This window comes from Equus asinus, chromosome 5 (assembly GCF_041296235.1).
Source record: "Equus asinus isolate D_3611 breed Donkey chromosome 5, EquAss-T2T_v2, whole genome shotgun sequence".
Classification (NCBI taxonomy): domain Eukaryota; kingdom Metazoa; phylum Chordata; class Mammalia; order Perissodactyla; family Equidae; genus Equus; species Equus asinus.
Genome location: NC_091794.1, coordinates 90,891,249 through 90,904,183, shown reverse-complemented (window position 1 = coordinate 90,904,183; position 12,935 = coordinate 90,891,249). Strand labels below are relative to the sequence as shown.

Genomic DNA, 12,935 nt, shown 5'->3' with positions numbered 1-12,935 from the left:
TGGCCCAGGTGGCATGGCCACTGGAGGTCAGGTGGCCACAGCAGCTCGAGGGACACCGGCACCAGATGGGAGCAAGGGAGGTGTTGAGGAACTGACAGGTGTGGCCTGTCCCTGAGGCCAGGAAACCACCCCCCAGATGGTGACGACGATGCCAACTCCACTTTGGATGTGACATGTGGGTGGCACTGGGCTGATGGCTCCCCACGCATCTCGCTTGCACCCTGCAACCCCCTGTGAGGCCATGCCAGTATCTCTTTTCCACGGATACAGACTGGGGGACTCAGAGAGGAGAAAGACCCCACTGAATCACCATGCAACTGAGGAGAGGTGCTGGAACCTGGGATGATCAGTCACCTCCCGGAATTGAAGGATGAGAACCCAGACTCCAAGGCCACCACGAGGGTGGAAGGAAATGGAGGTGAGAGGACAGCTAAGTCAGGGCTCTCACATTGCATGACTCCACCGTGTTAAACTTTGCTAAGGTTTCCTAGTGTCTTATGAATGGCCAAGGCAGGGAGCGTAGCCAGGCCCACTGAGGGGGACCAGTGAATAACCCCACATGGTGGATTAAAAATGGCCACAATTCTTTGACACGCACCCTCCTGGAAAAGTGGAATTTGTCTCCCCACCCCTTGAATATGGACTGGCCTAGGACTGCTTTGGCCAACAAAATGCAGTGAAATTAATTCAGGGCCAATTTTGGGCCTCAGACTTAAGAAGCTTTTGGAAGCCCTGAGCTGCCATGTAAGAAGTCCAGTTTCCTCCCCCGGAAAGGCCACGTGGAGAAGGTCGGGCCCTGAGACCACACAGAGAGAGAAGGAGAGAGAGAGAGATGTCCAGCCTGGCAGCCCTGTCTACCATGGGAGCAGAAACGTGCATGGGCCACGCTGGATGGTCCAGCCTGGCTGAGACCCGCAGCCCCAGCCAGCACCACAGGGAGCAGAAGAACCACCCAAATGAGCCCAGTCAGCTCACAGAATCACGACAATAAGAGGTGGTGGTTTTAAGTTCCGGGGTAGTTTGTTACACAGCAATAAATAACTGAAACACCCTTGGGCTGGAAAGCCATCAGAGACCCAGCAAATGCAGCCTCCAATCTCTGCCTTTCGGCACACCTGGAAGAAGATAGAGACCTCCCAGCTCCGGCACCAGCAGCCAGGTCACTCTGGTCCTCCCATCCAAATTCCCAGAAGAGAGATGCTGATTGGCTCAGTGGGGGTCAGGTGTCCTCCCATTGACCAATCAGCTGAGTGCAGCAGTCACAGGGCATCGGTGCTGCTGTCCTGCCCTCCCTCTGTGTGTGGGGAGTGAGACAATCTAGAAGAAAGGCAGTGTGGGCTCAGCAATCGCCACAGGTGGAGTGCTGTGACAAGGAGCCTCCTGGGACGGCAGAAAAACTCCCAGCACAGGGCCTGGCACAGAGAAAGGGCTCGGTGAAAGGTGTGTGTGCTGGTGCCCAGGTCCCTGTCCCGGCGGTTGTGTGAGTGCTAGGTTACTCTTGTGAGGTTGTGCTGTTGTGCTGGTGTGGCTCCAGCGTGTTGTTGGTGGTGTTATTCTCCCTCCCTCAACTACCTCACAGGAAGATCCTTCAGGATGATCTGAGCTCCTTGTAAAAAGCCTTTTACACGCTCTCAAGTGTGAATCTAGTAGCAACATTAAAAATGCTCCATTAAACAAGAATGGGTTCAGAAAATCGCCCAAGCTCGCCCTCTGAGAGGTGAGGGACTGAGATTCTGGAGGCGCACTGCTCCAGGGGGCCAGGGAGAGGCTGGCAGACCCCGCGCAGGGCTGAGGGCACAGGGGGTCAGGAGTCTCCCGTTGTGCGGTCCCTGAGGTGAGGGCTGCAGCTGTCCGTGTTGGGGGTGGGGGTGGAGCTGCTGAAGCCCAAGGAAGCCACAGAGAGGACTCTGAGAGGGGCCTGGGGAGATGGCAGAGGGGCACCTAGGGCTCAGCCTGGGACCCTTCCCATCACCTCCCTCGCACGCACACTCACACCCACCAACACACACTCACCCCGGGGGCTCCAGGTACAACCTAAACCCACTGTCTTTTCCTCAGCTGGGGTGTGGGTGACAGGGCACCCTGCTCAACTCTAAGTCCCTCAAGGTCAGGGCCTGAGTCTGTCCCAGAGGCCACCATCTCCCCACTGCCCGACAGCAGCTGTGCACTCTGTAAGTGTTGTCTGCACGCGTGCATGCGTGAATGAATGAATGAGTCCCTCTGGTGCCTCGGCCGTCTTTCTCCGATGCCTTTTTCTTTCACTGTCTTGCAGTCCTGGATTCAAGTTCCCTCTCTCCAACTGGCCCACTGCTGAGCAAGTCACCCCATCCCTCGGAGGCTCAGCTTTCCCATCTGTAAAATGGGGACGACGCAAGTCTCTTCTGGGCAGGGTTACTGGGGGGATGAAGTGAGATCCCATAAATGCATTTGTAATGGAAAAGGCAGGACAAACGCGAACTGGTTTTGGAGTCATTGCTGTCATCGCTGTTACCACCACCGCCACCATCCTGCAATAGCCCCCATCACCCGCCACCCTCATCAGTCCTTCCTCCTGCTCTGCAAATAACCACACCGCCTCTGGCCCCTTTCAGTGCTTAAGTTAAATCACATTTAATTGTTTTTTAAAAGGGAATAGAGAAATCAGAAAAGAGATTCACAGCGTCTCGCAGTCAAGAAAGGGTGAACTAAAAAAATAGGAATATATTAAGCTTTTGATTGAAAAAAATGCAAACGCACTCACTCTTACACTCGCCCGTGTTCTCACTCATGCACACGCGCCCCTGCTCCAGACACACGCCTGCCCTCAGGCACACACGTGCTCCCAAACGCACACATGCTCCCAGCACACGCTCAGACACACACTCCCCGCCAGGGCTCGCAGGATGGCAGGGGTGGGGGGGCCTCATGCCTTCCGGGGGCCCTGCCCCTCCCCAGCCCCCTCACTGAAATGGCAAAGCTTGACTAAACTGGGGCTCTAGGGGACACACGCGGGACTCTGAGCTGCTCTTGGGGCCGGGAGATGGAGAGGCCATAGCCGGACAGGTGGCCTTAGACGATTCTGTTCTCCAGGATGGCCAGCCGCTTACTCACGGCTTCCAGTGGACCCCGAGTTAAGGAGAGGTGCAGGCTGCCCATAGCAGGGCAGTGATGTGGGTGGCCCCTGCACTGGGGACCCCCACTTCCTGTTTCTTCAGAGTGCCCCTCTTCCAGGGCTTTCTCTCATCCCCACCCCCCAGCATGCGTTCTTCCCAATGTCAAAACTCGCCCGTCCCCTGTCCTCAGAATGGTGCGTTCCAAAACACTGAGCCGGTCACAGTGAGCCCTGAATGCCAGCCCCGCCCAGCTGCAGGTTCAGGCTGCTGGTCCCCCACCTAGTCCTGCCTGAGCCAGGGGACCCGATCGAGGCCCAGCCCCATTTCAGTGGGGACTGGTGTTAGTCATGTCGCCGAGAGCCTGAGAAATGGGGAGTCCACGGGGCACCTGAGCGTGTCCAGGACTCTGTGTGTGTCCAGTCTCTAGATCTTGGCTCCTGCCTCAGTTTCTCTGTTTACCCTCTGGGAGCCTCTGCTTTTGACAGAGTCAGTACCAAAACTGGAGCCAACCTATCTGGCCAGAATCCAGCCAGAATTCAGGAGGAAGCAGGCAAGGAGGAGCCTGCCCTGACCCACCGCAGAGGGGGCGTGGCTCCCTCCCCTCTCCCCCCAAGGCCCTGCCCCCTGCCCACCCCTTGTCCCCCAGTGGCCTGACGAAAGGATATGCTTCCTGGTCAGGGCCTGCAGCAGCCCCTCCACTTTGGCCTGGAATTTCACAATGGATTCGCAGGCACACGGGTCTTCCTCTGGAGTGGGCAGGAAGTAAGGAAAGAACAGGGGATGGTGAGTGGTTGCCCAGCGGGGGCCAGGGTGGTCACTGCCCAGGGCCAAGACTAGGGGGTCTCAGGGGAGTCTGGGGCCCAGGAGATCTGAGAAGGCAGAGACATGTAGAGTTCTTGAGACAGTGCTCCCAGGAGTGATGGAGGGGGCGACCCCTGAATGTCGTCTGCTCCCTCCGAGCCCCAAAAAGAGCTCCAGGGACAGCATCTCCACGCTGAGCACCTACTGTGTGCAGGACTACGATGGCAGGGGCCTCTGTGTCATCTGGTGACGCCTCACCCCAACTCTTTGGGTTTGAAGTCATTAATCCCATTTTATAAACAAAGAACTCGAGAAGTGGAACTGGTTCATGACCAACAGCTAGTTAGTGTCAGAGCAAATGTAAGCCAGGACCGCCTGGCCCTGGAGTTCACACCCTTTACCACCGGGAACCAGCTGGCAAGGTCCCCAGGGAGGATCAGGGGAGGTAGCAGGGTTAAGATTTGGTAGGAATTGAATATTAGGAGAGCACTGAGAACAGTGCCATTCGTGCAACGAGCAATCAACATATGCCCGCTGGCAGTGAGAGTTGCACCGGTCAGCCCGCCTCCTGGTGCTGCCAGCTCTTGGTGCCACCCCAGCTCCTGCTTTTCCCCACCCACGCCCAGTTCCAGGATGGCTCCACCCCCACACACACACAGAGCCCCACCTGCTGCTCCATCGTGCCAGCTCTGCCCTCACTCACCCACGCAGATCTTCTTCTGCAACTTCTTGCCAATCTGGTTGATGGTCTTGAAGTCAGCAGTGTAGAAGTAGTGCTCGGCCACAGGCTCGGAGGCAATTTCCCTCAGCTCGTCCTCCACCGCATTGCCCACGCCCACGGCAAACATCTTAAAGCCTGCCAAGAGGAACAAGATGCACAAGGGTAGCCATGGGGACCAGCAGCCCCAGGGGAGCCTCCAGGAGAATGCCCAGGCATGCCTCCCGGTGGCAGTTGCTGGAATTGCAGGCACAGTGCCTGGGAGAAAGACATTGAGGAAATCAACATTTACTGAGATTCTACTGTACGTCAGACCTGTGCTAACTTCCTGTACTGGAAGCTTCGTCATGTCATTCAACTCTCCTAACTGTCCATCTGGTGGTTATTATTATTCCCACTTGATAGGTGATAAAACTGAGGCTCGGGCTTGTCCCAAATTGGGGTTGCCTTCCAATAGTTGGTGTGTTCTTGGGAACATTCAACCGGAAAAGTTCCAAGCCCCACCTAAAAGGACCATCAAAACAAGCCACTTACTCTTCTGGGGCCTGGTTTTGTCATCAGTATAAGAAAGAGATGCATGAACCCGTCCTGTCTGCTTCACATTGAACCTGGGTTTAGGGCGCCAATTAGAAAAGACACTAAGACAAGCTATAGTTGGGCTGTACCCTGTGTACCCCTGGCCATCAGTGGTGTCCGGGGTCCAGGCAGGCAGCACCTACCAAGGTCCTTGGCTTTCTTAGCAGCATCATTAATGTAGTCCTGGCTCCGGCCATCCGTGAAGACGATGCCCACCTTCTGGGCCCCGGGCCGAGCCCCACTGGACACAGTGAAGGAATTGTCAATGAGGTACTTAAGGGCAGCCCCAGTCATGGTGCCCTTCTCCATGTAGGACATGTTCCGCACAGCTGCCTTGATGTCCTTCTTGGTGTGGAAGCGGCCCAGCGGGAACTCCTGGCGCACGGAGCTCGAGTACTGCACCAGCCCCACCTGGGCCAGCTTGTCCGACACATCCAGCGTATCCACGATCTGGTTGATGAACTTCTTCACCAGCTCAAAGTTCTCCGGCCGCACACTCTTGGATCCATCGATAAGGAAGACCAGATCAGTGGCTGAACTGCCACCACCACCGCTGCAGACTAGGGAGGGTGGGGAGGTGAGAGGATGAAGCTTAAGGACAGAGCCATCCGTCCAGATCACAGGCTGGGGACCCCCCACACACGAAGCTCTGTGCCGGGGATCATCCCATTTTGTCCTCAAAACTCCCCCTATAAAGCCAAAGTTCCTGGCCCCATTTTACAGCATCGGAAACTGAAGCCCTAAAGGCTAAGTCACGCAGCCCAGAAGTGGCGGCATCAAGATTTGAACTCAAGACTGTGTGACTCCTTCCACCACACTAAACCTACCACCCATTGTGACAAAAAGAGGCACAGAAGTTGCAAGAGAACTTTCTGCAGACCCCAAACTCCACAAGGCGTCTATCGTTTTTGCCGATTGGTCCAGAGGCAAAGTGTAAGGAGGCTCCCATGGGCTTCCAGGGGTGTGACCGAGGCCCCAACCCGGCCCCTCCACCCTACCCCGGGCTTGCCTGTGTCCAGCCCACTGACCATTGCAGGTCTTGCCATCACTGTTCAAGGTGAAGCCCTCGTGGCAGGCACAGGTGTAGGAGGCGGGGGAGCTGATGCACACTTGCTCACAGTCGTGGTCTCCCGTGGCACACAGGTCTGACACCACTGCAGGGACAGGAGACTCAGAATCTCACAGTCACAGGGCCTTGGAGGTCTCAGCCAGGTGGCCCAGACCCTCAGCCCAGGCCAAAATCACTGCACCAGATCTTATGTCCCTGAAGAAGGTGACAATGCTGATGATAAATTGAAACTTCCCGCTACAAAGGTACAGCCCACAGGAGCAGGACCTTTAATCTGTCTTGTTCCCTGTTGGACCCCAAGAGGCTAGAGCAGCACACGCTGCAATGAACAGCACGCAAAAGATGCTCAGCAAGGATTTGTTCAATCCACACGTTGAGTGTTGTACCGCGCATTATTTCATCGAACCCTCACAATAAAAGGCATGCTCTTCTTAGATCCGTTTTACAAATGGGGAAAAGTTCTGGCCCTGTCCCCCCTCCCACTCTACTCGGGACCCCGCCCCATCTGACTGGTCCCACCCCAAAGACCCCTCACAGGCCCACCTCCCCTCTGCGCTGGACTCTGAAACTGCTCCTGCCCAGTGCCCAGGCCTCTCGGCCTCTCCCTCATCACAGAAGCCTGGCGCCCAAACGCCTGACCAAACGCCTCCTCTTACCGGGTTCGGGACCCTCCTTCGTCCCTGCCAGGACCCTACCACATAGAAACGGCTCTTGGCTGGTCCCTCCCCAACTTCTTTAAGCCTCCAGGCTGGGGACCCGCCCCTGGATCAGGCCCCGACCTCGGCGCTAGTCTTACCCCAATCCGACCCAAATTTCATTTGCCCAAACCCACTTAGGCCCTGTCCCCAGCCCTAGACGGGCCCCTGATGTTGGCTCTCTCCCAGTTCCCGCCCTATATAGGCCACTGCCCCTCCCAGGCCTCGCCCCGGCCCTGGACCCGCCCCAAACATTGACTCCGTCCGGGCTTCAGCGCTGTCCCCTCCCACTAGCTCTAGCCCCGCCCTTACCTTTAGTCTCTCAGCCCTGGCCCCGCCCCGACACTGACTCAGCCCCGCCCCATGCCGTGGCCCCGCCCCGACACCGAGACTCTCGGCCCCGCCCACGTACTGGCCCCGCCCCGACACTGACTCAGCCCCGCCCCACGCCGTGGCCCCGCCCCGACACCGACTCTCTCGGCCCCGCCCACGTACTGGCCCCGCCCCACACCGTGGTCCCGCCCCCTTCCTGGCCCCGCCCCATTCTCTAAGCCCCGCCCCCGTCCCTGCCCTGTCCGTCCCGCCTCCCCGAGCACCGCAGAAGGCCTCCTGGAACTTCTTGGACAGCTTCTCGATGACGCTGTAGCTCTCCACGTAGTCGACGTGCTCGTCCTGCGGCTCGCTGGCGATCTCCCGCAACGTGGCCTTGTCCACGCGGCCCACGCCGATGGCGAACAGCTCGATGCCGCTGGCCCGGGCCCGCGCAGACACGTCGCGCACGCTGTCCTGGGGCCTCCCGTCTGTCACCACGATGACCACCTGCGACACGCGGGGAGCGTGTGAGGCCCGGCCATCCTGCCCGAATGGGCTGGGACGCTTGGCCCTCCGGGGAGCCCCTGCCCGGGGCCCTGGACAGAAGGGGACACTGAGGCCCCCGAAGGGCAGAGCAGCTTGCCCAGTCACGCGGCTAGTCGGTGGCAGGTGTTCGGCCCCGGGGAGGAGAACCTGGCCAGCGGAAGCGGAGACAGGTTTCCTGTGGCAGAAAGACACACCCGACCGGGGCCTCTGGATGTCTCTCCGCTTAGACCGCGGCCACCGAGGACGGAGCCGAGCCCGTGTCCCCAGCGCCGTGCAGTTCTGCCTGTGGCCACCAGAGGGCGGCGGAGGCTAAGGAACAGCGGCTGGGCCTCCAGTCTGGACGTCCTTCCGTCTCGGCCTGGGAAGGGGGCGGTTCCCACATAGATGCCCAAGCACTGGGGGGAAGAGGCCGCCTTCCCCCCTCCCTCCGCGGGATGCTACATGCCCTTTCCGTAGAGGAAAGACTGTCTTCTCCCTCCCACGGGCTCCTCTGTTCTGAACCCTAGAAAGAAGACCGCGGGGGCCGAGCCTGGCCCTCCTCCCTCTCCTGGGAGTGCCCTGAAGTTGGGGTCCCCACAGCTCGGCCCCAATCTGGGGCTCGGATCAGCCCCCTTGGTTGCCTCTCTGCGTCTGACCTGGGTCAGCTTGGACTCCTGGGTCCCCGCCCTTGTCTTGGTGACTGCAGTTGAGACGGGCCTGGGTTAGCAATGCAGCTCCCTGGTGACAACCCCCTTCCTGAGCCTCCGTTCCCTCCTCTGGATCATGGCGGGTGGCCAGGTCCTCCTAAGAGGACTCAGGGTCAGGAGCCTGGAAGGGCAGCTACTAGTTTAGAATCATTGCCCTGGACACCTCCAAAGGCCTGGGCTCCTGGCACTAAAAACCTGGCTGTGACCGTCACTGCCAGATGCTGCCACAGTCCCCATGTGTCCCTGCTGTCCCCCTTCAATCCAGCTTTGGGACTTTCACTCCACCTGGTAGGAGCCCCCACAGCTGAATTCCAGGTTAAACGCCTGATGTCCTGAGCCAGCGCCCCCAGACCCTCAGTGTCACCCGCTGGAGGGTCTCTCCTCTCTCGCCCGCCACAACCATCACCCTCACATCAGAACCTGTGAACGGTCCCCACAGAATAAGACCAGCAGGCTACCCAACAGGTCGTTTCTTGGAGGGCTGTAATGCCTGGGATTATACGCCAGCGTCTGTGGGAACACTTCTACCACTTATTAGCTGGGCAACTTGCTTAAGCTCCCTGTGCCTCAGTTTCCTCATCTGTAAAATGGGGATACCACCTCTGAGCAGGGTTTTATCCGTGTGGCAGTCACGTTAGGCACGTCTGCCTGCCAGAGGGTGGGGCACGGAGGGCGATAAGAAAGAATACCTCCCCTGGGCTGGGGCGCTGGGCAGATGAATAACGACTCCTCAGGCCCACGAGGGCTGCGAGAGGGAGGCGCAGGCCGGTGGGAGGCCCTGTGGGGAGAGGACACTGACCGGCCTCGCAGGCCCCGGGCTGAGTCCTGAAACGTTGCCCCATGGGTGCAAGTTCTGTGCAAACGCTCACGCTCGGCCTGGAGCCCTGGCCAGTGTGACTTGGGGGCATTGCTTTGCGTTTCTGAGCCCCTCCCCTCAAAGGCGTACTAAATACAAACTCAGCTAACGCCTCTATGGGGCCTGTTGGGTCCGAGGCGCTGCGCTGAGCGCCTTCAGCAGATAAACTCGTTTAGTCCTGCCTTGGCCCTCTGAGAAGGCGCTGTGTTGCTCCCATTTTGTAGGTGAGGAAAATGAGGCGCACGGGCTGAAACTCCTGCTCAGGGAGGCACAGCTGGTGTGGTGGAGCCGGGGCTTGAACGTGGACAGGCCGGCGGCAGTGTCCACGCCCCTGACCATCACATAAGCATCTGCACCCTCTCGCTGTGCCTTCGAGGAGCTCAGACGGGCTGGGGAGCCAACGTCAACCACCCTGAAATCATCGTCACCCCATTGTGACTCCTGGGGTCGGAAGGTGGGTAAAGAGGGGTTCGATCCCAGCTCAGCCTCTTCTCTTAGTTGGGTCTGCTCCCCAATAAAACGGCGATCACGGGGGTGTCGGGAGAACCAAAGAGCGTGCCGGCAAAGTTCTTAGCACAAGTGGGAGCCTACAAACAGCGGGAACCCAGCAGGGCAGGCACGCACCTTGCTGATGTCGGGGGACCTGGCGCGACCGCCCTCGGCTTCGCTGAAGGCCCTGGTAATGGCGAACTGGATGGCCAGGCCCGTCATGGTCCCCGTGGACAGTGGCTGGATGCGGCGCACGGCCTGCAGCAGCGCGGCCTTGGAGCCGTGGGCCCGCAGCGGGAACTCCTGCTTCACGGCGCTGGCGTAGTTGACCAGGCCCACGCGGGTGGCATTGGGCCCCACGTCCAGGGACTCGATGACCTGGGACAGGAACACCTTCACCTTCTCAAACTCCACTGGCCGCACGCTGCGCGAGCTGTCCACAACAAACACCAGGTCCGTGGGCCGCGTCCGACAGAGGTGCCCTGGGAGGGGGCAGGAGGGAGAGGGCAATGAGCAGGGGGCAGAGGTCAGGAGGCTGGACCGAAGACGCTCGGAGGCAAAGGAGCCGAGCATCAGGGGCTGCTGCGATCTGGACTCGAGGCCTCAGGCAGAGCAGACGACTTGGGCCCGGCTGGCTGGGTCCTTTCGTCAGCGTGCGAGCAGACACACAGACGAGCGACTTGCCAAAGGCCACACAGCTCAGCCGCGAGGGAAGGACGAGGCTGGAGCCTTGGCCCTTGGTAACTCACTTCACCTCTCTGAGCCTCCGTTTCCTCGTCTGTACCATGAGCTGATGACCCCATCCTTACAGGATCCTTTGAGGATGAGCCAAGGGCACAGATGTGCCGGCACAGGGCTGGGCACACAGTGGGCATTCAGGGAGACAGCCTTTAAAACCCACTTTTCAGGTTTCAGCCCAGAAGGGCTGCCACAAACCAAGGGCGGCTCTTTCTCCTAGCCGGGCAGGAAGGCACTGAGGGTGGGCCGTCCGGGGTGGGCACAGCCTTGAGAGCCACAGCAGTGCCCGTCAACACGGCCTCTTTCATCTGAGCATCAGAGCGAATCACCAAAGTGGACCGAGTCTCCCTCCGCCCGGCGGAGCTGGCCGGCTGGTGTCCAAGGGCAGGGCAAGGGGCAGGAGTTCCTAGTGGCCACCGTGGCAGCCTGACCAGGTGGCCCCGGACACAGCCCGGGGAGCATGTCTTTCCAGACGCCCTGGGAGGCGGCACCGGGTGCTCGAAGTGCATGGAGCGGAAGGAGGCAGACAGGGTTCGAATCCCGGCTCAGCCCCGCTGTGGCCCTGGGGGAGCCTCAGTTTTCTCATCCATCGGGGGGGGGGGAGAACGGAGCTGCCTGCTTGAGGCTTTCACTGGCCTGGGCCCGCAGCGGGTGGGATGTAGTCCCCTCTCCACCCCACACTGGATCCCAGCCACTCCTGAGTGGGGATTCAGGAAGAATCCAAAAAGAGAAGGTGTGCTGGCTGTCCCAGCCCCCAGCCACTGTGCCCTCGACCTGGGTATCAGAGTTCCTCATGGGACCTTAGAAATGACCTCGCAGCCCTTCCCAGGTTCCCACTAGCTGAGGCTACAAATGAGTAAACTGAGGCCCAAAGAGAGAGAGGGAATTGGCCACACACAGAGCAGTGGGTCAAGAAGCAGGAGGCTCTGGGGCTATCTCACTGTGTCGTCTTAGACAGGTCTGCCCCTCTCCAGCCTCAGTTTCCCCATCTGTACAGGAAGAGTTGGGCGTTCTAGGATTCTGTGCTCAAGGCTGAAACTTTGAGAGTGCTGCAGCCTCGTAGGGAGCCCAGTCCAGGATGTGCTTGGAGGGCTACTCAAAGAGGGGATGGAGTCCTGGCCCCCCCCAGCTGCCCTCCTGAAAGAGCCGTGAGCTTGGCCCTGGGCTCGGTGCAGCTGCAGACGTCAGCAGACGCTCTGGGCAGCTTCTGCCCTCCATGATCCAGAGGACCACGGGCCCTGCAGTGTACATGGTCCCTAAGGGCAGCCTGGGGGCTCAGAAGCCCCAGGGAAGGCTCAGGGTCTCCAGAGAAAGGCCTCGAGCGACCCCTCATGTCCCTCAGCAGAACAGACCGAGGGTCACCCCTGCCCTGGGCCTTAGGGATGTCACCATCTCTGCCTGCTCCTGTACCAGCCTGCTGGCACCCCTGCCTCCCTGCCCCTCTCCCCATCCTGCATCCCATTTAGCCTCTGCCCATCTCAGTGACCGACCCCCCCAGACTACTGGTCAGGGGCCGCTCGCCCAGTGTCCCCCACCTCCCACAGGCCCCCTCACCTCTGGACGGGGGTGCGAGGCCAAGTGTGCATGGGGCATGGAGCAGCAGCAGGCCACACAGCACGAGGCTGGTGCCAGAGATGACCTTCATGTTTCTGGCAGCGTGGACAGCAGCCGGCACAGTTGCGGGGGCCCGTGGGGGCCGGGTCTTATCAACCTCGCTGCCCAGCCTCCCAGCCAGGCGGCCCCCCACTGACGTGGGGGTGGCTGCCCTGGCCCCCAGCCCCCTGGAGGGGCGGGGCCCCCGCTGAATGGAGGTGTGTGTGCCTGGAGAGGAAGGGAGCAGCCTGGCCTGGGTCCGAGAGGCCCCTGCAACCACAAGGGCTCCTTTGCCTGCAGAAGCAACCAGAGCTGCGCTGGAATTCAGGAAATCTCAGGTGGGCGGAGGGCGGCTCCTCCAGGCTTGGAGCCTGCGCCGTCGCGAAGCCGCCACGCCAAGCCCGGGAAACCAGAGTCTGGTGGCCTCGTGCCCCAGCCCGGCACCCTCGTCCCACACCCAGATCCTCCTCCACCTGCAGTTCAACCCCAGTTTCCTCCCTGAACACACTTCCCCTTCTCCAGCCCTGGCTGTCCCCTGCCTCTGCACACACAGCCCGCTCTCCAGCTGCTCCTGGATTCTCGAGTTCTCCTCCAGGCCTTTGCACAGGCAGAGCCATCTGCCCAGAATGCCCTTTCCTCCCGCTAGCTCTCTGCCTGACAGAATCTTTCAAGATCGGAATCAGAATCGTGTATGTTAGCAGTTAGTATGCACAAGGCAGTGGAGAAGATGGTTGAGAGCGCAGACTCGGGAGGCAAATGACCTG

The 12,935-nt window shown here is 59.8% G+C and overlaps 1 protein-coding gene across 1 annotated transcript; it reads right to left on the bottom strand.

Annotated features, from left to right (window-relative positions):
- Nucleotides 1–2,588: 2,588 nt before the first annotated feature.
- On the bottom strand, nt 2,589–12,635 carry MATN1 (matrilin 1). The gene is made up of 8 exons (XM_070511461.1): nt 12,133–12,635; nt 9,976–10,322; nt 7,548–7,770; nt 6,216–6,341; nt 5,331–5,747; nt 4,597–4,749; nt 3,758–3,838; nt 2,589–3,098 (listed from the first exon to the last, which is right to left on the bottom strand). Exons 1-8 carry the CDS (start codon nt 12,221–12,223, stop codon nt 3,049–3,051), a joined length of 1,488 nt encoding a protein of 495 aa, XP_070367562.1. The 5' UTR covers nt 12,224–12,635; the 3' UTR covers nt 2,589–3,048.
- Between the last annotated feature and the right edge of the window lie 300 nt (nt 12,636–12,935).